General features: G+C 44.3%; 1 protein-coding gene across 1 annotated transcript in view; it reads right to left on the bottom strand.

Moving 5' to 3' along the window:
• The window catches only part of ZC3H3 (zinc finger CCCH-type containing 3), a 3,466,749-nt gene that overhangs the window by 3,344,673 nt on the left and 96,995 nt on the right, over positions 1-25,081 (bottom strand). Inside the window, exon 2 of the mRNA XM_044067335.1 lies at positions 9,794-11,903. Coding sequence (XP_043923270.1) covers positions 9,794-11,903 — 2,110 coding nt within the window. The remainder of the gene's footprint in view (positions 1-9,793; positions 11,904-25,081) is intronic.

The raw sequence follows: 25,081 nt of genomic DNA, 5'->3' as shown, positions 1-25,081 counted from the left end.
GAGACTGTGTGCGTGAGAGAGAGAGAGAAGAGACTGTGTGAGAGAGAGAGAGAGAGAAGAGACTGTGTGAGAGAGAGAGAGAGAGAGAGAGAGAGAGAGAGAGAGAGAAGAGACTGTGTGAGAGAGAGAGAGAGAAGAGACTGTGAGAGAGAGAGAGAGAGAGAGAAGAGACTGTGTGAGAGAGAGAGAGAAGAGACTGTGTGAGAGAGAGAGAAGAGACTGTGTGAGTGACAGAGAGAGAAGAGACTGTAAATGACAGAGAGAGAGAAGAGACTTTGTGAGTGACTGAGAGAGAAGAGACTGTGTGAGTGACTGAGAGATAAGAGACTGTGTGAGTGACAGAGATAAGAGACTGTGTGAGTGACAGAGATAAGAGACTGTGTGAGTGACTGAGAGAGAGACAAGAGACTGTGTGAGAGAGAGAGAGAGAGAGAAGAGACTGTGTGAGAGAGAGAGAGAGAGAAGAGACTGTGTGTGAGAGAGAGAGAGAGAGAAGAGACTGTGTGAGTGAGAGAGAGAGAGAAGAGACTGTGTGAGTGAGAGAGAGAGAGGAGACCTGTGTGAGTGAGAGAGAGAGAGACTGTGTGAGTGAGAGAGAGAGAGAGACTGTGTGAGAGAGAGAGACTGTGTGAGAGAGAGAGACTGTGTGAGAGAGAGAGAGACTGTGTGAGAGAGAGAGAGACTGTGTGAGAGAGAGAGAGACTGTGTGAGAGAGAGAGACTGTGTGAGAGAGAGAGGCAGAGAGAGGGAGAGAGAGAGAGAGAGAGAGAGAGACAGAGAGAGAGAGAGACAGAGACAGAGACACAGAGAGAGAGAGAGAGAGAGACAGAGAGAAAGACAGAGAGAGACAGAGAGAGAGACAGAGAGAGAGAGAAAGAGTCTGTGAGTGAGTGAAAGAGATAGATACAGAGTGTATGACTGAGTGAGTGAGAAAGAGGGAGACAGAGTGTGAGTGTGTGTGCGTAGTCACACATGCTTGTATGTTACAGAGCAAGCAATTTTCTATATTTGTGCAGCAAAGAAAATTTCCCAGACATAACTGGTAAAGAGAAGAGAATATTGAATTTTCTGTAGTGTAGAAAACTGCTAAAGCATACAAGCTTGAGAAGAGGCTTGAGACTTCCCATCTTTCTAAGGACCAGAAAGTAGTAGAAACATTACTGATTCAGCTTGGGAACAGATTTAGTGGCTCATGTCTGGGAATGCACAGTCGTTCAGAGTGAAGGATGAAGACGCAACAGTAGCATTGCACCTACAAGAGGATACCTGTAAGTGGAAGTTGTTTGAGAATCAATGGGGGACTCTGTTCCAAAGCTGAACTTCAAGGGATAAATTAACAAACCATCCAATTCCATGCCTGGGAAAGGCCACCATGTTAAATTTACATAACTTCATCCAAGACTGTGCAATTTCAAATAAATCACATTATGTAAGGGTGTGCAGGTGGTACAGCTCCCTGCATGCAGGATGTGGCCTCCTTCACCCAGGCCCACTATTCTATTTTATCTTCGCTTTTGACAAAACAGTCCATCACTACACCAGGATCAGCAAAAGACATGCTGTACCCAGCAGTTGGCTGTCTCTGATTATGATAAAAAAAACTGAATGGAAATAACAAATAACGGATATCCAGCAGGTGATACCAGAAGTGATATGACAATACATCAAAAGGACTGTTGTCATGCAAGAGTGGGGTAGAACTACCACCTTAGCGATTTTAGAATGCTGCCACTTCCTATTTTTTTTACCTACAACTGTGGTGCTTCTGCTTTACCTTTATCGTGGCTTCTTCATTTAGCAATCAAAGAGTTCATTAGGCAGCAACTGGATACACATAATCAGAAATTAAATGCACCCCAACTGAGACTCAAGACATTGCAAATGAACTACAAACAACTTATACAAACAACTTCAACTTAAACTCCAGTAAACACTGTTTCAGCAGAGGGACTGCTCCTCTCCCCTCATAACCCTAATGTGTGTGTGTGTGGGGAGTTCTGTCCCCAACACACCGATCTCTAAATCTTTCACCTCAGGGACAGCACAAAGTCTTAGAAAAGGAAAAACACCTTACTTGTCCCTTTTCTCTGAGTCATCTGTCATCAGAAGTACCTGAAAACAGAATGTGCAACAAAACAGCTAGGATATTTTAGCATTAATAACTGAAAATTTTGTTTTAAGATGCATTTTACTTAAATTGCTAAGTGTTATCTTAGAAATTGTTCCCCATGTGAAAGGCCACAATGTACAGTACAACTGGTGGGATAAAGTGATTTCTTGCCTGTTTTTACAATAGGCACTGCACAATGAACTTTTAGTTATGTACTCACCATAACTTCAGATGTTTGGGATCCATCTCGCCTACATTCTGAATGATGGGTTCGGAGCCGATCCCTCGGCTCCGACTCGGCACGCTTATGCCAAAGAGCGAAGTCTCTTATTGGCTGAGCTTACTATATCCCAGGATGCACCACCATCAGTCCCCCAGATCTAGTTTGTCCGCATACATGCACACATGCATACCCTGCTTATATAACATCGTCAGATGAAACAAGATAAAAACAGTGGAACTCAAAACCGTTCTATCTCTTCTGATCTGCAAGGCAGGGGAAGGAGGGTGGGTATCAGGAATGAGATGGATCCCAAACATCTGAAGTTATGGTGAGTACATAACTAAAAGATGTTATGTGATCCTATCTCGCCTACATTCTGAATGATGGGACAGCGTCCTAGCACCTGAATCCTGGGTGGCTCACTGGAAAACACTCCTGAGTACCGTGGAACCAAATGAGGCTCGTCCTTTAGATGCCACATCCAATTTGTAGTGGGAAATGAAAGTGTGCGGTTGGACCAAGTAGCCGCAGCACAAATTTCGAAATAGCGAGCTTGGAATGAAAAGCTATAGAAGTAGCCATAGCTCTGGTAGAATGAGCTTTGATAGATGATGCAAGTTGCTTATTTGAAGAAGAATAGGCCTGAGTTATGCAATCTCTGATCCATTTTGAGATTGTAGCTTTTGTGATGGTTTGGCCCAATTTATTATCTGAGAAGGACACAAACAACTGGTCTGACTTACGAAGTTGCTGAGTCCTGTCTAAATAGAAGCGTAGTTGCCTGTGAACATCCAATTTATGGAGAGTGTATTCTGCTTCATTAGAGAATTTTGGAAAGAAAACTGGTAGTTTTAGAGATTGTTGAAGACAGAAACTAGAGCAGACCTTCGGGACAAAGGATGGATTAGGCCTAAGAGATACTCTATCTTTGTGGAAAATCAGATATGGTGGTTTAATAGACAGGGCTTGAAGCTCTGAGACTCTTCTTGCCAAGTAATAGCCACTAAGAATGCCGCTTTCCATGACAGATATTTTAATTGCACGTAGCAGCCGGTTCAAAGGGGGACGCATGCGAAGCACTAAATCAAGATCCCACGGAGGTGCAGGATGAAAACTGGTGGTCTTAACAGACTCGCACCTTTAATGAATGTTTTGCATAGCCTGCTGCTCATCAAAGGAGGATCCGTGGATTCATGGAATTTAGAGATAGCAGCTAGTTGAACTTTAATAGTTGAGACAGAAGATCCCTGATTAAATAGGGATGTTAAGAATTTCAAAACCTCTGGGACCGGAGCAGTGATAGGGTCTAAGCCCTTGAGTTGAGCCCAGATAGCAAACCTCTTCCACTTACTGAGGTACAATTTGTTAGTGGTGGGTTTGTGGGCGAAGACAAAATGTGAACAACTTCCGGTCTAGTGTGTGTCTTCTAACTAAGTTCGGTTGTGGAGGAGCCAGCCTGTCAATTTCAGAGATTGAAGGACTGATGCCAGTGTCCCGACTGATGGATTAGCAACCGGGATCAGGTCTAAGGTCCACGGATCGTCCACTGCATGCTTTTTCAGGTAAGGAAACCATATCTGACGAGGCCAGTATGGGGCAATCAGAATCATTGAAGACCTTAGCTGAGAAGCTTTTTGAATGACTTTGGGAAGGAGTGGAATTGGAGGAAAAGCATAAAGCAACCCTGTTGGCCAGGGTTGTGCTAGAGCATCCATGGCCGGTACTCGTGATGTGGAATCAAGGAGAAGAACCTTTGGCACTTGGTGTTTTGTGGAGTCGCAAATAGGTCGCAGCACGGCAAGCGCCATCTCTTGAAAACCTGGGCTGCTACTGTGCGGTTTAGAGACCATTCGTGAGGAGAGAGAATTGTCCTGCTTAATTTGTCCGCCAATACATTTGACTTTCCCGGGATGTGGGTAGCTACCAAGAAGCGGTTGGTAGCTACAGCCCATTCCCACTCTCATGGCCTCTCTGCAAAGGGGATACGATCTGGTCCCTCCTTGTTTGTTCAGATACCAAACCACCGACATGTTGTCTGTGTGGATGGCGATGATGCCCTGAGGAAGGAACTTGTGTAAGGCCTGTAGGGATAGAAGTACAGCCCTCATCTCCAACACGTTGATGTGGAGAAGAGCTTCTCGAAGCCAGGAGCCCTGAACTAGCCTGCCCAGACAATGCCCCCCACCCTATCTGGGAGGCATCTGTCGTCAGGGTAACCACTGGAGGGAGAACAAAGGGTTTTCCTGATCCAAGTTGGATGTCTGAAGCCACCAGCGAGGTCCCTTTGCATGTTTCCGTAATCATGATGTGATGATTGAGGGAAGATCTTGAAAGGACCATTGAGTTGATAAGAGCCACTGAAGAATCCTCATGTGTAACCTTGCTAGAGGAACTAAAAGTACCGTGGCAGACATTGAGCCTAGAACCTGTAGGACCATCCTGGCTGGGGCTTTGGATCTCGAGATCAGAGCTTGAACTTGGCCCTGTAAGGTTCGGATCCTTTCGGCAGGAAGAAAGACACGCATCAATCTTGAGTCTATCTCTGCTCCTATAAACTTTATGCGCTGAGAGGGCAGCAAGACAGACTTTGACCAATTGAATGTAATCCCCAGTGAAACACCCAGGAGATGGTGGCTTTGAGGTTGTCCATAAGTAGATGCCTGGTGGTGGCAGTCAGGAGCCAGTCGTCGAGATAGGGAAACACTTGGAATCCAAGGCTCCTCAGGTGAGCCGTCACTACTGCCAAACACTTGGTGAACACCCTGGGGTCTGTGGTGAGACCAAAGGGCAGAGCACAAAATTGGTAATGACTGGCTCCCAGGCTGAAGCGCAGATACCTTCTGGACGCCTGATGTATCGGTATGTGATAATAGGCGTCCTTGAGGTCTATGGAGCACATCCAAACATCCTTCTCCAACAACGGGAGAATGGATTGCAACGTGACCATTCGGAATTTGGATTTCGAACGGATAGGTTCAGTCTGCTGAGATCCAATATTGGTCTCAGGTCCCCTGTCTTTTTGGCACTAAAAGAACCTTGAGTAAATTCCTGATCCGATTTGGTCTGTGGGGACCAGTTGGATGACTCCTTTTTGTAGCAGCTTTGAAGCTTCTGCGGCTGCTATTTCCCTTTGACTGGGTGGTGGGTCCGGGATTCTCTTGGACGGAGGGGTGAGCATTTGAATGGGATGATGTAACCTCCGCAATATCCAAGCACCCATCTGTCCTGAGTGATTGACTCCCAGGCTTTTAGGTGCTTGGCGAACGACACCGGCTGGCTCCGGAGCAGCACAGCCGGGCAATCCCTCATGTCGTGTGGGAGGCTGAAGAGCCACGAAAGGACTCGCGGTCTCCAGAATTGCGGGGCCCTCTGCCGCCTCTGGGACGGCGTCTCCCTGAAAAATTTCCCGCCCTCTGCCTCTGGACGGGAATCTTCCTGCTGTTGGGAGAAAAACTTGCGAGATTTTCGAACCACATTTTCCCTCCTTTGGCCTTGGGGTAAGGCCGAAGGGAGTGGAATAACGGGCCCCTACGGCAGATAACGTTTTTCCCTCTTGCTCACAGCGGGTAAGGGTGTCTTTCACCTTGGGTCCAAACAATGAGGACCCATCAAAGGGAGCGTCGGCGAAGGAAGACTTGAAGGCCTCCGCAAACTGACACAAGCGGAGCCAGGCCTGTCTCGAGAGCCACGCCTGTGCCTGCCGCTCTACCCGCCTTCGGCCGCATAGGATATGAGCCTCATGGACGAGTTAGCAATTGACGAAGGATAGCCAACTGAGAGCTAACGGACTGGGCTAGCTGCTCAGGTAGGTTACCCGAGAGGAATCTGACAACTCCTTGACCAGATCCTCTGAAGCCTGGTAAAATGTGCCAAATAATTCAGAGACCTTAAGGTAAAGGCCGCTGAAGTCAGGGTGCGCTTCCGTGCCTATCCATACTCCTAGACTCCTTATTAGGAGGATGGATGGACGCTGAAGCCTCTGCCACGCCCTGCTGTGTAGCAGATGCCACCACCATGGCATCTACAGCCACGCCTTTAGTAAGGAACTCCTTCTCGGGGAGCAGATAAGAATTTGTTTGGACGAGAAGGGACTGGTTCCACAGTATCCGGGTGTTCCCACGCCCGACAAACTAAATCCAGAAGCTCGTCGAAGGGCGGAGATACCCAGGAGGCGGAGGCTGAGCCCCAAAGGCCTTGAGGAGCACTGATTCGTCCGCAGAGGGGTTTGGACATCCAGCCGCCTCGTTGTTTGAGGATCTCTAAGATGTCTGCAAAGGAGACATCATCTGAGGACGACTTAGGGGACCCCTCTGCATCATCCATATCCGTGTCGATGTGATAGACTCGGGGAGTCCACGTGCTTCCTCTTGCACGATCTCTTCCTTGGGGTTCCTCTGGAGATGACTCAAGAACCCTCAGGAAGAGGAACCCCACTGGGGTAACCTCAGGCCTCGGGGCTCCGCTGGCTACGGACAGGGAACTGCCAAAGACCCAGTCTCCGCGCCCAGGAAGGTGCTGGTAAACCGGAGAGATGGTCAAGAGGATTTGGCCAAGGCACTCCTCATGGCTCTGAAAGCCGGACCTCCAGAATCCTGGGAGCGCCCAGTCTCCGGGCCATGATAGTAGACGGAAGTCCCGCAGCAAGCACCGAGGGAGGCTCGAACCGAAAGCATCGGTCCCGAAACATCACCCTCGGGTCCAGCCGAAGAAGTCCGTACCAAACTCGGACCCGAGGCCGGGTTGGAGTAAGGGTCGGAGCCGACCCTGAGATCTCCACCGGCTCGAAAGCACCTGCTCTGACGGAGCCAAGCAGTCGGAGGAGGAATAGCAATGGGGTGGGTCATGGCCCGGCTCAAGCCAACTGGGTCGGAGCCGAAACAAATTTTGGAAGACTGGGGACTGGAAAGTCTTTGGAGCACCCTGTCTATATCAGAATCCGACATTCTCAAGACCGAGAGGAAACAGAACGGGTTCGAGAAGACCTCCTCGGCCCCAAGGGACTAGGGGACCGGCTCCGAGGCGACTCGATGAGAATCGGCGCCGAGGAAACGACACACCAGATTCCATCGGTGCCGAGGTAGACTTCGGCGCCGAGGAGGAAGTGTCTGAGCGGGCGACCCTTGTCGGCTCCGAGCAGTGGAGCAGACGAAGGTGACCCGCCTCGATGCCCCAGCCATCGGCTCCGAGCCCGAGGAGTCGATACTGAGGCATCGAGGCAGACCGTTCGACCTCGGCTCCAAGTCTTTGGAGCCGAAGGAGAGGCCTGCCTAGGTCTCTTGGCAGTCGGATCCGACGGACTGGTCGGAGCCAAGCCCTTTTCTTTGGCAGGAGTCGGAGCGGAAGACAAAGCTTCTTCAAAAGAAGGTTTAATCAACCCTTTAAGAATTAATTTATTTTTCCTCTCCTGGAGGACCCTAGAGGAAAAAGCGTGACATACGCTGCATGACTCCTGCAAGTGCTTTGCCCCTAAACAATAAACACAAAGTAGATGGTCATCAGTAACAGACATCTTAAAAGCACATTTAGTACATTTTTAAAGCCCAAGGCCTAGGGGCTTGAGACATGATGTTAAACAATTTCTGACAGAAAATTTAATAACTCTACAATCGCTTATAACAAAACCAAGGCTTACAGAAACAGTGTAAAACACAACCTTGGGTGTAATAACCGGGAACTTTAAAACACTAAAAAGTTCAGTTATACAGTTTGACCGAAAAGGCCCTGGATTGAAAGGGGGGCGAAACAAACTCTACTCAATCACCCACAAGAAATTCCACTACTCAATCGTACACAACAGGCAGCAAAAGACAGCAATAGCCGTTAAAACGGCTTTTGTGAAATACAAGCACAAAAACTGACAGAAAAAGTAGTTAATAAAGCTACTCAGCCCAGCCAGCTCGAGACCACGTCCTTGCAGTTAAGCGGCAAACGAGATCTGGGGGACTGATGGTGGTGCATCCTGGGATATAGTAAGCTCAGCCAATAAGAGACTTCGCTCTTTGGCATAAGCGTGCCGAGTCGGAGCCGAGGGATCGGCTCCGAACCCATCATTCAGAATGTAGGCGAGATAGGATCACATAACATCTCTACCATTTGCTTCTCAAATGACCATAACAACCTAAAATGACCATACCAAAAATGCAACAGATGTTCTAAAAAGATTCCAAACAAAACCAGCGTGGAACAAAACAGAAACCAGAAAACAGATTCTGAGGAAGTTCTATGGTGAATATATTAAAGAATGAAAGTGATTTATCTTAGGACTCCCGTGGTTTGTCCTTTGGAACTTATTTTATTACGTTCTACACAGTGCTGAACTACTGAATTTGTTTATTTCCTAAATTTAAATTTAACGAATTTCATAATTCCTTATGTTAACAAATGCTGCACTTAATGAAGAACAAAGAAGAGAAAACACTTTTCATGAGCTTCTGTGGTACCTAGGTACGACGACTATGGTGTTAATTCAGTCTATTCCTTTAGAGTCAATCGTCCTTCTGTAGTAGTAAAAGCACTATGGATCGCTACTAAAAATAAATTCATTATGACACTGGCATTTTACAAAAGTTTAGCACTAATGAAGTGAATGCAGGAGTGACTGTAAACTTAAGGACCTGCATCCTTTAAGTGAAGTGTATTTCCTGTTAACTCCACGTACTTTAGTCTGAAGTAACCAAAGGCAATCTGGGCTTCCTCAAAGATGGTTTTAAATAAATTGGTATAAAAGTGAGTGCACAGGAAGATGTGATCCAGGAAGGTCAAATGCTACACCAGAGTTTTCGGTTCATCTACAATCTTATCCTGAAACCACAAAATTCCAAACCATAGTGAGTCCTGGAAGACGGTGTCTTATGATGGAAAATTATAACAATGTGGAATGAAAGAGGCACAAATAAGGAAGACTCAACTGAAAACTAAAATTCCAAGGAAAAGAAAATCTCTTCAAGAAATATATTTTTTAGAGATCGCTTACCCTCTTTAAGAAATCAATTCCACTTATAAGGTTATCAGATAGCCTTTGGGTAGGGTGTACTAGACAATCCTGGATGCATCTTTCATTTAAAGGTGATTTAATGTTTTTAAAAACAGATATTTAGAAAGCTCTATTAAGTCACTAAACAGACAAACTCTACTCGAAAGATATTACATGTATTAAAGGACACCACTGAAGGATCTAAAACAATGGTCTTTGGTATATTGTTTGACAACGCAAATCTGCTCTACAACCTGGGGCAATGGCATTAGTGGCAGAAATCCACTCACTATAGTAATGTCAGGCAAATTTATCCTAAAAGTTTCAACCTTAAACATCTACTTTTATATGTCATGCTAAAGATTAACATTTTAAAAAGAAAGGGAAAAAATCAGGGAGAAATACGGTTAACTAAATGTTTAGTTAATGCAAAGCTTTTCAACAGCAATATTAATTCTTATTTTAAAAATAAAATAAGCCAACTCACTTGCTGCTGCTCCTGCGTCTGATCAGCTTAGTCCTGCTCTTCAACTTGTAGACAGATGATGAGATGGCCCCGGATGTTAATGCAAAACTACTCGTGGTCTTTTGAGCAGTCAGTCTACCTGATGTGCCTGGTCCAGGGACATTTCCTGCTAGTTGGGCTACTCCAGTCTGTTCTGGAATTGCACGTTTCCACTTGTACATCGATTTCAAAATTAAAGCATCGTGAGATACACCAGATGCCTTCCACTGGTACTTACTTGTAGATGTTCCTGTTCTAGAGGTTAAATTTGTCTTTTTTACACCCATGCCTGGACTACATTTAGACATTAGTTTAACTGCTGAAGTCTTAACTACCCCCAATTTTTTTGCACTGTTTAATGCCTGTGGAGAAACTGAGTTACTGCTTCTACTTCTAGACAGGGCTGTCTTTGCTACCCAAGTATATTTGGAAGATGACTTGAAACTTTTTGATGTTCCTGAACTGACTTTTTTCGCAAAGTCTAAACTTTTTGAAGACAATGGTTTCCTACTGGCGCTGCTACATCGGGCAGTCTTTGCTACCCAGGTATACTTAGCATTTAGAGATCTTGCATTTCTGTCACTGAGAGGTATCACAGAGGACTGTTTAGAAGGTAATTTGGAAGAATATACAACCTTCCTTTTTGGTGTTTGTGCAGAAAAAACAGAAGGACAAGAAAGCAAGGAACTGGAAGCTGCCAAGGGAAATCCACAGTCTACAGCTTTAGTATTAGCTGGTTCTTCTGAGACATGCCTTCGAAACATCTGCACTTGAACAGGGGAATCAGGTTTCTTTGTCCATGTATAGACAGACTTATCAGGAGAAGATTCAGGATGCTGGCCCTTAAGATCTAAAAACTTTGAAGGGCTCATAGCCATCACAGCTGGTTTAGAAAATGATTTGCCTAAATAAGGTGAACCAGAGTTTTTACTAACAAGAGCACTGCCAGACCTCACTGGTGAAGCTGGGGGTACTGAAGAATCTGCAGCAAATGGATAAGAAGTCCTATATTTAGAAACAACTGGATTTACGGAGGAGAGCTTAATAGGTGACAGGGACTGGAGAGAGTGCAGAGATTGCTCACAGCCTTCTTCCTGCAATAGTCTGGGCTTCAAATGAAGCAATGTTCCTTGGTTCAATACAGTGGATTTTCCAGCAGAAGCTACTTCTGGTTTTCTTTTGCACAATACTCTCTTTGATGTGAAGACTTCTGTTCCCTTCCCATCAGGCATTACCTCAGTTGCCTGGCCAACATGTCCCACAGTGGCAGAGACAGACAGCTGTTGTGGCATTTTCTTTTCCTGTACAATATGTGCTTGAGCATTACATTCCCTGCCCAAATAAATGATCTGCTGGCTATTATTTTTCTTTAGCGAAAATGCTGTCACCTTGCCAGGGCTTCTCTTCATCACAGTCCCAGATGAATGACTGGCACTCTTCTGGCCCACAATTCCAGATAAATGGCCACAACTTGAGCAGACTTTAGCCTCAGCTGGATGAATCGTACTTCTCTTTTCCATGTCATTGTGCACCTTATCTAAATATTTTTTGCCAATATGAATGGACAGCTGCCCTAAACTCTTCACATCTGCAGTCAAAGATGATGTCTCTGTATTCTTCCTCTCTGACACTGGTAATGATTGCACAATACTTTCCCTGTCCAGGGACTGATGCCATACCTGCTTTCTAACTGCAGTATTAGAAGGAGCAGCAGTTTCTTTATTGACAGTTGCTTTAGTATGAGAAGATGCAGTAGGCTGTACAAACTGCTTCTGGAGTCCTGTCACTCCCTGTGAACTGCTTGTCTGCACAACATTCCTGGGGATGCCATCATTATCTTGGAGTTTCTGTGAAGCATATTCTGGTACAGTGTGAGTGCATCCAAGCTGCAGGTTCTTCCAGGAATATTGATTTTTCCAAGTTACCCTGTTTCTGAAATGCTGTGAATGGTGCCTGTGAGGTGGAACAGAATGCCCCGGTGGAAGATGTGGCACACTGTGTCTGCTAATCACAGTCTGCCCATGATTCCTCTGATGTACTGCTGATGCTACTGTCACAGCTCCCTGGGTATTCTTGTGCCTGCTGATAAGATCTACGGAAAATAAATGAGTTAGACAATCATTATAACATGAAAAAAACATCCTTTAGTTAAACAAGAGTACGTAGGCAATGCTAAATGTAAAAATGCAAAGTACTATTTAGATTTATATCACAGTACTTAATATTTTGGGAAAAACAAACCTGGTAGAAACCACTTCTACAAATGTAATGCTCCATACACATATAACATACAAAAAATAAATAAATAACCCCTCAACACACGCACACACACTCACAGCGAAAGTAGTGAAGCAAAGAATGTGTAGCACTAACACAATTTATCAACTTTTAGACAAGAATTCAGTTAATTAAATTTTTCAAGGAAAGCCGCCAATATCAAACAGCTAAAACTCTACAAAGCAAAATTATATATACATATATATATATATATACACACATATATATATATATATATATATATATATATATATATATATATATATATACACATATACATACATATATATATATACATATATATATATATATATATATATATATATACATACATATATTAGAAATTAAACAGCTGCCTTGCGCCTCAATACAATTATAAAAAATGAAGTTTGTTTTCAAAAGGACCACTTCCACAGGGCTAGCAACAAATCTAGGGGTTGGGAGGGTGGCCTAATGGTTAAGGTGTTTGCCTTACAAACACAAAGTGCAGGGTTTGAGTCTCACAAGGGATAGTTGGCTAAGCTTAAAATGGCTCGCAAGGGCAGTTAGCTTAGTACTAATCTATGAACCTATGAACCTAGGTGCAGAACTCCCCACTCAACTATAAAACCTAACTCCCCTTCTCGCCATATGCTCTGACACAGAAGTACAGTTGTTCAAGTAATCTTACCATAACAATATATGTTCAAATAAAATGATGTTGCAGAAGCCTAAGCGATATATAATATATCCAGCCATGGACTAGATGACTGCCAGATTCCCAAGCTTTAAGCCAACTTCCACATGTCCTAACTGCTGTAGAGCTCAAGTACAGCAGTATAAAGTTAGTGGTTACAGCACAAAAATCTCTAAGTTTTCTTGCCTCAAAATCAATAAAAGCTTTAAACAAAAAAGGGGCAGATATCCTGTCATACAAACCAACAAAAAGAAGGGGAAGGAGTGTGTTTGTACTGCAGTAGTGGTCTATTTAAAATTGTTATTGTAACATTTACTTACACATCTGTACTATATTCATCTTTACATCACTGTTGCAGTAGCCTAAAATATTTTGCCTGAGCTATATGGGACAAAGACCGCAACTTTGAAGAAAAAGAAGAAATATCAAATTCCAGAAGCCCCTGGAGAATAGTCCTGAAGCCTGTAAATAAAGCCTGTTCTAGAACAAACAATTCACCTTGGAGGTGCTTTGTAAATGCATGTACAGAAGACAAAGTCACTGTCTCCAAAACATTCCTAGAGTCCACTCCTAAGCTCTTGTAGAGTGGGCCATGACTTTACCGGGAAGTGTGTTGTTACTGAGTAAACAACAAAAAACAATAACAGGAGTCAACCATTTAGAAATTGTCTGTTTTGACACCAACTGTCCCCTTTTCTCACCTTCACAGGACTAACAGACAATTAGAATTCCTGAAGGTTTTTGACCTGTCAGTGTAATAGCTGAACTGCATGTGGACATTCAGAGTGTGTAGAATTCCCTCTCCTTTATTGCTTTGTTTATTTTTTGGTTCTGGAAAGAAAACAGGGAGACGAACGGCCTGTCTAAATATAAACTCTGAAAACCATTTTATGTACAAAAGACGGACTGGTATTTAATGTTACTCTACCTGTATGAAAGATGAGATATGGATGAATTGCAATCAGAGCTTGTACCTGAGAAACAAGTACAATTGTATGAGTATATTTACCATAACTGTAGATATTCCAATAGCAAGGACGTCAGCAAGCGTACACTATGTATACTACAGAATTTATGTATAATTCAAGGGATAGCAAACACAGCAGAAAAAAGTATTGATCATAAATAGCACAAATAGTAAAAAAAGGTCTTGTTTACCCTCATCAAAAGGATCGCCTACTTTCAAAATTACATGCGTTACAGACGCACCTGCCTACGTCCCAAACCAGCAATAAGCACTTAAGTAGTAGCTGTCATATTTCCTTGAAGTCTTTTGTTTAATATTTTTTGCTGGATGGGGAAGGGGTCTACCTGAAAACAATGGGAATGACTGACTTTTCGGGTTAAATATGGGGGAGGACAGCAGGCAAAAGGTATACCAAAGAAGTAAAAAAGGTATACCAAAGAAGTCCAACTAAAACTGGATGGGAGGGCACACACAAGACTTGGAAGAATGGCAGATCTTTTTCTCTTTTGTGATACTGGTCACAGTAGTATTGGTGAACTACTATGACATCTGTTTATTGCAACTGCTTGGCACATCATTTCTCTTGCTTGATTGACCAAGCAAGTATCCATTTAGGTACTGCCATTTGTTACCAATACCACTGACTTCCCAGTTGCTTTGGCAACAGTTTGATCTTCTCTGCTTTTTTGATTTTGCTAATATACTGTTAACTCTTTGGTGACTTCCGTCAGGGTTAAGGGTTTGTTGATTGTACTGCTGCTACATGTCTCATGCAGATCAAAAATATTCTTTTTTGTGCATCTGGATGTGTGCAGTTATCCAGCAAACAGGAGATTCATTGGAGCGACTGAAGCACAGAAGAGAAACAAAACTGTAGTGAAACCAGTGGCATAATTTTTTTGAAAGACTATTACAGAGCTACACTAAGACAAACAGCCAAGAAGCCTTAGCAGCCCCTCTCCTAAGTCCACCATGCAACCCAAAGCAGACATTGGTTGTTTGCTTTTTTTTTTACTGAACACTAAACTGTCCCTATCTAATTCACAAAACATCCCTGATTTTGCCTAACACTTCTGGTCTGTTACTCAAAACCTGTGGTTTTCAAGCAATATCCCTGAGCACTGTAGTCACTGAACAATGACATTTTTTGTTTGCAATAACATTCCACTGGTACTGGTTATCTCACTGGATGGTGTAATTTTTTATAAACAACATAGCCACCTCGAACAAATATAGTACAGTCTGAAATTTTAATTAACTCCACTGTTGATTGTACAAGTCTGTGACTACAAATGAAAGTGAAGCCCAGTGAATTAAAACTAACCACTGCTGTCTGGGCCAACTGGAATCTGAAAGGACAAAGAGTGAAGATGCCGAATCGAGACCTATCAGAGGTATCGCTGTACTTTCCTCATGTAAAGTCTGCAAGGAAAAGCTTGAGAATCCACTATGTCATGTATCCCAATGTTCTAAGAAATATCTCAGAGATATATGGGTTGGATTGTGGAAACCTGGGAATAACTACATAAACATTTGTACTTGGTCTGGAGGAAGAAAGGTTCTTCCCAGACAGAATTTAACAAACATTACAAGATAGAATTGTATTAGAGGGGATGAAAGAAGCCTTCTGAAAATGAATTGAAAACATTGACTGAACAGAATATTCTGAACAGCTGCTGAAAACTCCTGACAGCTAGAAAAAAGTGTGCGCAAAAAAAAAACTATCATCCCATATAGAAAGACGAGAATGTCTTCAAGTCAGGAGACACTCTGAATACCCTTTGGATTTCTCTGAGCCAAGAGCAAGACAGAGAAATGATAAGGTAAAGACAGACACGGTCACTCGTTAACAAATGCCCTACTGTCTAGAACAGAAGTTGCTGTAAAGAAGGGGACAGTTAGTGGGCAAATGAGATATTGAGTGGTGGCAGTCAATCAAACAAGGTTGGAGGGGATTGGGAGGAGTGATTCGATGAGAAATTCATGAGGGCAGTCAGGGGATGTATGTGTGGCTCACAGATATTCAGCAAGGTTTGGAGGATTTGGGATCTTAGCTTGGAGGCATTTGTATAAATGTTTTTGTACACCAGGTAGATGCCAGGCATTTTTCTTTGGGTGGATTGCGGATGCTGGAGGTGTGAAAAGGAGGGAAGGGGTGGGTGTGAGCATATTTTTTGAGAGTGTAATGAGTTGGCAGACTACATACATTTTACCTGCAGACAACTCTGGGTGAGCAAATTAGCATAACTAAGGAAATTGTTTAGAAAGTACAGTTGTGTACACTTACCATACATGTATATCTTTGAGTGTATTCACTGTTGCCCGAATACCAGAGTCTTAGGATTTCTGCGTCGGATGCTGTCGCCTCTTCCATGACATCAGGTCATCAGGGGTATAAAATATGCAGCCGACGCCATTACATCAGTTTTTCTTGCCCCATATGTCAGCAGGCCCCAAAATAGGAAGCTATTACATGGTGTGGAACACCTTCAGCGAAAAGTAAATACCCCTGCCTTATAAGATGGCCATAAAGAGGATAGGTAGAAAGGATAAAGAAATCCAGGGGGCCGGAGAGAGGAAACCCAGGACTGCAACAGTGAATACACTCAAACATCTACATTTATGGTAAGTGTACACAACTGTACTATGTTCTTCGTGTTTCACTGTTGCAGTCATCACACTTGGGTAGATTCCCAAAGCTGAGGAAGGGTGGAGGCAGTCAAGAAGTGTTAGGGCTGGCTAACAGGCCTTGTAAGACTGCTGTAGCAAATCCAGCTATGGATTTAGAAAAAAATAGGCAAGTGGTAATGCTTGGTGAAGGTGTGTACAGAACTCCAGGTTGCAGCTTCCAGGATGTCCCTGGTAGGGACTCCCCTGAGAAATGCTGTAGTGGTTGAAGTAGCTCTAGTGGAATGAGTTCTGATCCCCAGAGGGGTAGGTTTTCCATGGTGCCTGTAGCAGAAATGGACGCAGTGTGCTATCCATTTGGAAATGATTTGGTTCGAAATGGCCTTGCCCTCTGCCCCTGTAGCAAAGCTGACTAACAGCTGGTCAGACTTTCTGAAAAGCTTAGCCCTATCAAGGTAGAACCTGAGCTGTGTGTGCACGTCCAAGAAGTGCAGGATCCTTCCCCCTTTATTCTGAGGATTAGGGAAAAATGTTGGCAAATGGATGGATTGGATTAAAGCAACACTGGATACCTCTTTGGGCATAAAGGAAGGGTTAGTTCTGAGGGAAACCCTGTCAGCATGGAAAATAATGAATGGCTCCATCGCCATTAGTGCCTGTAACTCAGACACTCTTCTTGCTGAAGTAATAACTAGATGTAAGGCTGTTTTCCAAGAGAGGAATTTTAACTCTGCTGAAGCGACAGGTTCAAAAGGGGGAAGTGTGAGCTTCTCCAGTACAAAGTTTAAGGTCCCAGGCCGGAATGGGAGCTCTCCTAGGGGCCTTAAATTGTTAGCTTCTCTCAGGAACTATTTGATGAGAGGGTGAGAAAAGAGATGTGGCTCAGTATTATAATGAGCTGAGACGGAAGAGGCATGAATCTTAATGGATGAGAAGGATAGGCCTGTGTGGAGCAGCTCTGCTATGTAATCAAGGATATGAGGTAAGATGGGCACAGCAGTGTCCTTTCCTTGAGACCGACTCCAAGAACAATATCTTTTCCACTTTTCAGCATAGGAATCCCTAGTACTAGGCCTACTGGCCTCAAGGATGACGTCCAACACCTGTTTGCTGAGGGATGCTGGTGGTGTATTTGGGGGATAAGCTAGGCTGCAAGGTTTAGTGTTTGCAGCTATGGACGCAAAATCTGTCCCTCCTGCTGAGACAGCAGGGAAGGTGTCTGATGTAGGTGCCAAGGTGGCACTACTGTCAGACTGCGTAGGAGTGGGTACCAGTGCTGGCGTGGCCAGTCTGGTGCAATAAGGATTGCCCTTGGCCTGTCCTGTTTGAGCTTGAGTAGTACTTTTGAGAGGAGGAGCATAGCAGGGAAGGCATAAATTGATAGGTATTCCCATGTAAAGGATAGTGGGACGCCACTTGTAACTGGTTTGGAGTCTGACATGGTTCCAGCAATTCTAACCATGTGGGTTCTGTCCTTGAGCCAGTTTGCAACCCATCTAGTGACATAGGGGTTTATATTTAAGCTGGTGAGCTTATCTACAATGCCCAATTGGGGTATTGCATCGAAGGCTTTTGCAAGGTCCAGGTAGGTTCATAGGTAGGTACTAGGCTATCGGCCCTAGGGCCCATACAAGCCTAGCCAAAAAATGTACCCTGGCTTTCGCCACCCAAGAAAATTATTTTCCTATGCCCCTGTCGAGCAGAGCCACAGTAGTGATCCCCGGGGTGAATTTCCCATCTCCCATCCTATCATCAAGATTTTTCTTGAAGAGTGCTAATGAGGAGCTCTGTTTGACATAGATAGGTAGTCTGTTCCAGAGTATGGGAAGTCTCTGGGACGAATCCTACACAAATGCACTTTATAAGCACTTACACGAGTGCATGGATCATGCTATCCCTAATAGAACCAAGATGTTATCCTCCAAAAAAAAGGAAGCCAATCTGGTGGTCCTCTGCCATAAACAAACTCTACAACAGAAGAAAGAAACTGTTGCAAAAAAGAGTAAAATCCCATGACTGGAGGAACTCCCTGGTCAACCTCAGTAAGAAGTTGAGATCCCTCATAAAATCCTCCAAAGTTAGTTGCGAAAACAAAATTGCCACTGACTCTAAAGACAACCACAAAGCATTCTATAGCTATGTCAAGAATCTAAATGGGAACACTCAGATCTGCTCCGAGTTACAGCATAATGGCACTAAATATACAGAACCAACTGATATTGCCAACATCCTAGCAGATAGGTTCAGTCCTAACTTTACCCCCCTCTCACCCCCTAGAGGGCCCATCTCTATACCGGAAGAATGCAAAGTTCCTATAATCACGGTTGCACAGGTAAAAAATACTCTCCAAAGCCAAGAACACAGCATCCATGGGACCTGACAATATCCCAGGCTGCGTTCTACACGAACTACAGAATGAACTGGCACCCTACCTAAGTACCATGTTCAATCATAGCCTCACCTCAGGCTTTGTACCCACTGAATGGTGCACCGCGACAGTTAACCCACTCCACAAAAGGGGAGCCATGACGGACCCCGGGAACTACCGCCCCATTAGCCTGATGAGCCTGGTCTGCAAGGCCATGGAACGTATCATCATGGAACTCATAAACAAAGACATTGGTAATCTCCAAACTCTGGACCCTACTCAGTTTGGATTTGTAAAAGGCAGATCATGTCTCCTAAACCTGATTGACTTCTTTGAAGCAGTCACCAAAGCCATAGATGATGGTAAAATGGTTCACACAGCTTATCTAGATCTCGCCAAGGCTTTCAACCCCATCCCCCACTCTGGAATTATAGATAAGCTCACTAAACTAGGTATAAATCCCTATGTCATAAGATGGGTTGCCAACTGGCTCACTGACAGAACCCACACTGTGAAAGTAGCGGATTCCAAATCCGACATCAGACCAGTGACAAGTGGAGTACCACAGGGTTCAGTCCTGGGTCCTCTCCTGTTTAATATCTACTTCTCTGAAGTGCAGGCCAACACAGAAGGTCTTTGGCTAACAAAGTTTGCAGATGACTGCAAACTAGGAGCCATAATCAAAACTCCTAACGATGTGGACAAACTACAAAAGGGCCTCACGGAGACAGATTCCTGGTGTCAAAGCCATGGCCTGAAGCTCAATGCCAAAAAGTGCATTGTCATCCCCTTTGGTAAAAACTCTGTACCCATGAACTACCACATAGCTGGTAGTCTACTTAATGCAGAAAATGTGATAAGAGACCTTGGGACACAGGTGGACAGTAGTCTCTCCTTTGATAATCACATCGCCACAGTGGTCAGGAAATCTTTCTACGTGGCTCATCTCATCACAAAAGGATTCTCATCCAGAAAAAAAGAGGTCATTGTTCCCCTCTACTCATCACTCATTAGACACATTATAGAGTACAACGCCCCTTTTGGTATGTACCTCAGAAGACATCTACAACTGGAAAGACTACAGAAATACCTCACAAAGAGGATTACTGGCCTCAAACAAATGCCCTATGCAGACCGTCTCAAAAAACTACAGCTATACTCCATCGCATATCGCCTACTCAGGGGCGATCTCTGCCTAACATACAAAGCTATGTCAAACCCAGAGCTGCTGGACATGCTCCACTTAAAGAAATCCCAATCCCTCCGAGCTACACGCTCTAGGGACCTTAACCTTGTCACCACAATAAACAGAACATGCTGGAGGGATAGATTCCTCATCCTTCCTCAAGAGAGGCAGGATGGACTGCACTGTGATAATCTGAAACCTAGTCTGTCTTAAAGTGATTCAACTTGCTCAAATCTAAAACTGGCCTGAGGTCTGAGGTCCTTGTTCTTCTTTAGTACGAAAAAGACACGTGAATAGACAACAGATCTGCATTTGTCTAGTGGGACCTCTTGAATGACTATTTACTAACCAATTTTCCTTCGCTGATGGGGTGGCACATCTGGAAGATGACTTGTATTTACCTTTGGTACATCTAAAAATGGAATCATGTAACTTCCGGATATGACTCTTAATACCCATGCATCCAAGGTGATGTCCTCCCAAGCTTCAAGGTGCATAGCCAAATGACCTCTAACTGCCTACAGAATCGGTTGGGCAACCCAACAGGATCACTAAAAGAGTGCCCCAACGAGGGCTCCGCTGAAGCCCTGTTTCTTCAGACCACCCCTGCTGCATGGTCAGCACCCAATGTAGTTGCCCCCTCACCCCCACAGGGGAACCTTCTGCAGCAGCTTCCTGAAAAAGCTGTGGCACTTTTCCAGAATAAGAGACATTCCACCCTTCTGGTTGCAAGAAAAGATCTGTTGAGGGGTACAAAAATGCACTACAAAGACAGACAGTGTCTTTTCATTCTGCTCGCTCGTGGTCAACGTGTTCTTAACCTTGACCCAAAAAGTGAAGAGCCATCATGGTGGCTTTAATAAAGGACACCTTGAAGCAGTTCACAAAATTACATGATTTCATCCAAACGTGGTGACGCATGGCAATGCTGGTGCTAGTAGCTTGGGTTGTGCCATCAGCAGTTATAGAAAGCGAATGCATAAACGTTAGCAATTGACTGTAAGATGGACAACTGAGACTCTGGAGTCTGTTTCTTAACCACTCGACACACTTCTAATACAATGTCCCGCTGAAGTCTTGTCAAGTGAATCAAGTAATTCAACCCTCTCAGTGCAAAAGTGACTGAGACATAGGAGTACTTCCCTAACCAGTCTAACTCCCCTACTTGGGGGGATGAACAATACAGTTTTGTACCTACCATAAATGTAGATGTCCGATAGGTATGCATCTGCAGTCATCACATATGGGTTGTCCTGCCTCAGGCAGCCCTTGGGTCGGCCAGATTCCAAAGTCTGGGTCCGGCGTCGGCTGATGTCGCCCTTTCCCCAACGTCAGAGCGCCTGGGGTATAAAAGCATCAGCCGACGCCATCTTCCTCAGTTTTTCTTGCCCCAGATGTCAGGTGCCCTCAAAGGAAGGCTAAATTTAGAGAAATGCAATAAATTCCAAACATGCACAGAAATATATATATATATATATATATATATATATATATATATATATATATATATATAAAAACAAATACACCATAATAGATAACCCCAGCTAGCTATGAGAGGGAAAAGTACCCAAGAAATACCACAGAGGGGAAGGAGGGAGGGTAAACCTGACTGCAGATGCATACCTATCGGACATCTACATTTATGGTAGGTACAAAACTGTACTATGTCCTTCAAGGATGCATCTGCAGTCATCACATATGGGTAGAATACCATAGCCAATCTGGGGGTGGAGGATCTATGTAAAGGATGGTGTAGCTAAAATGCCCTGCAGGACTGCCATAGCAAAGCCTGCTCGGGATCTGGAATATAAAGGTAAATTGTAATGCTTGGAAAATGTATGCATGGAGCTCCATGTAGCAGCTTCTAAAATGTCCTTGGTAGCCACCCCTCTTAAGAAGGCTGTGGAGGTGGCTGTGGCTCTAGTGTAATGAGGTCTAATGTTAGCTGGCACAGTTTTTCCATGAAAGGAGTAACAAAAACTAATGCAATTCCCTATCCATTTTGAAATTGTCTGTTTGGAAATTGCTTTTCCTTGTGCACCAGCAGCATATGCTACCAACAGCTGGTCAGTTTTTCTGTAACTTTTAGTTCTGTCCAAGTAGTAGCGCAACTGTCTGTGTATGTCCAGGGTGTGCAGAAGTTTCTCCCCTTTGTTTTGTGGATTTGGAAAGAAGGTAGGCAGGTGAATAGCTTGGTTTAATGAGACCCTGGATACCACCTTTGGCATAAATGTAGGATTGGTTCTCAATGAGACTCTGTCCTGATGAAAAGTAAGAAATAGCTGCACTGCCATGAGGGCCTGTAACTCAGATACTCTTCTTGCTGAGGTTATGGCCAGAAGGAAGGCAGTCTTCCAAGACAGGAACTGTAGTTCTGCAGATGCTGCTGGATCAAAGGGAGGCAGTGTTAGTTTTTCCAACACGAAGTTAAGGTCCCAAGTAGGCAGTGGTGGTTTCCTTGGAGGATTGATGTTTTTAATTCCTCTTAGAAACTGTCTTAGGAGAGGATGAGAGAAGACAGGTGGATCAGTATTGTACTCTGCTAAAATTGCTGAAGCATGAATTTTAATGGAAGAGTAAGACAGGCCATTGTGGAGCATTTCTGCCAAGTATTCCAGGATATGTGCCATGTTCATCACTGTCGTATCTAGGCCCTTTGTGGTGCTCCAAGCGTGAAATCTTTTCCATTTTGCTGAATATGCCTTTCTTGTGGAAGGCCGGCGAGCTTCCATGATGATATCCTTCACTCTCTTGGATAGCTTATCCTGAGGAGGAGTCAAGGTATTTTCCAGGCTGTTAGTTGCAAGGTTTTCAGGTTGGAATGCAGAGTTTTGTAATTGTGCTGTGTCAGGAGAAGTGGCCATTGAGGAAGAGGCCATGGTTTTGTGCGTGACATGCTCTTTAACAGTGGGTACCAGTGCTATCTTGGCCAGTCCGGAGCTATCAGAATCATTTTTGGCTGCTCTGTCCTGATCTTCAGTAAGACCTTGGTCATTAATGGGAGAGGTGGAAATGCATACACTGTTAGAGTTCTCCAGCTGAAAGAGAGGGCGTCCACTTTCCATGCTTGTGGGTGGTTTGTCCTTGAGCAGAATTTCTTCAGCTGATGAATGTGGGGGAGGCAAAAAGATCTATGTCCGGCCTCCCCCATGATTGTGTTATCTGTAGAAAGATGTCTGGGTGCAGCATCCATTCGTGTGCATCCATGATATTTCTGCTTAAGCTGTCCGCCAGTATATTGTCTTTTCCTGGCACAAACTTGGATTGCAGCTCTATATTGAGTTTCAAGGAAAGTTCCCATAGATTCATTGCCAGTCTGCAAAGAGGGTAGGAATGGGTGCCTCCTTGCTTATGTACCACATAACTGTGGTATTGTCTGTCCTTATTAGCAGGTGGCCTTGATGCAGAAAGAGTTTGAAGGCTTCGATTGCATGTATCACTGCCAGCATTTCCTTTTGGTTTATGTGCATGCGTAGCTCTTTTTGTGACCATAGTCCTTGAATGCATCTGCCCTCCATGTGCGCTCCCCATCCATGGTCTGAAGCGTCCGTTGTAATGGTTTGGCTGGCTATTGGTTTGCTGAAGGGCAGACCCCTGTTTGACTGGCTTGCTTGAGCCCACCACAGAAATTCCTTTTGATGGCATGGAATGAATGGTATCAAAGATTCTAAGCTGTGACTGTGCTGAGTCCATAAACTCCTTAGGTACCATTGTAGTTTCTTCATATGCAGCCTTGCTTGTGGAATCAGAAGGATGCAAGAAGCCATGTAACCCAGGGCCTGCAGGATTTTCCTTGCAGTCAGCTGAGTTTGTCTTGTCAGATTTTTGAAGTAATCCGGCAGTTGCCTTTGTTTTTCTTCTGTGAGGAAAGCCATTTGGGTGGCTGTGTCTAGATTCGCACCTAGAAAAGTTATTCTTTGGGATGGAACAAGTCTTGGTTTGTGAATGTTGACTGTATATCCCAAGGCCTGAAGTAGGTGGATGGCATAATTCAAGTGTTTTGCCAAAGTTTGTTGGCTGTCCGCTTGTATAAGGCAGTCGTCCAGATATGGGTATATTTGAATCCCCTGAAGTCTGCAGTGTGCAATTACTGATGCCAGGCATTTCGTGAATACTCTGGGCGCAGTAGATAAGCCAAAGGGCAATGCTGAGAATTGATAATGCTCTGAACCTGCAAGAAATCTGAGGTGTCTTCTGCAACTTTGTCTGATAGGGACATGCAGGTATGCCTCCCTGAGGTCTAGAGTTACCAGCCAAGACCCCTTGCCCAGCATGGGAAGGAGATGCTGTAGAGTCAGCAATTTGAACTTTGGCACAATGAGATAAGTATTCAGTGCGGACAAGTCGAGAATAGGCCTCCATTGCTTTTCTTTTCTTAAAACAAGGAATAGTCTGGAATAAAATCCTTGGCCTTGTACTGAGAGAGGGACCTTTTCTATAGCTTTCATTTGCATTAAGTTGGAGATTTGTTTCAAAGCCTCTGCCCTTTGATTCGGTGGCAGGTCTGGCATGCCTTTTCTTTTATGTAATGTGTGAAAATAGAACCTGTATCCTTTGTCTATTATTTGTAGTGTCCATTTGTCCCTTGTAATACTGTGCCAATTTTCTGAGAATAAAGAAAGCTTTCCGCCCAAGTGTGCTTCCAATTGAGCCCTGGTTGGCGGTGTCAAAGTAAAGTCATTGAGCCTGTCCTTGTGCAGCAGTTGTAGGTCCTGCACTACCTCTCTGGTTGGGAGGCTGCCATTGACGTCCTCTGTAGGAGCCTCTAGCTTGCCCTCTACCTCTGGTATGCCTGTTCTTGCCTCTCTGAAACCTCTCTGTGTCTGGAAAGGACCAAATCTTGAAGGCCAATTTCTGCTGAATCTTGGTGGTTGGACTAGAAGAAAATCTTTGACTGTTTGTACAGATTTTGCTTTTTCTTCAAATTTCTTTAGGACCTCTTGAGCAGTGGAGCCAAATAACTTTTGCTTTTCCAGTGGAGCATCCAGAAGCTTTGCTTTAACATGGTCTGGCAGAGATTGTTCCTTCAGCCAAGCATGCCTACGTATGACTGCACCTGTCATAGCTGACCTACATGAAGCTTCCAATGCATCATAACCACATTGCAAGAAATGGTTGCTAACCTCTTGGGAGTTATGTACCAGATCCTGAAGTGATTTGTGATCTAG

This window comes from Protopterus annectens, chromosome 3.part1 (genome assembly GCF_019279795.1).
Source record: "Protopterus annectens isolate FY-2018-M chromosome 3.part1, PAN1.0, whole genome shotgun sequence".
Lineage (NCBI taxonomy): Eukaryota > Metazoa > Chordata > Ceratodontiformes > Protopteridae > Protopterus > Protopterus annectens.
This window is presented reverse-complemented; position numbering and strand designations above follow the sequence as displayed.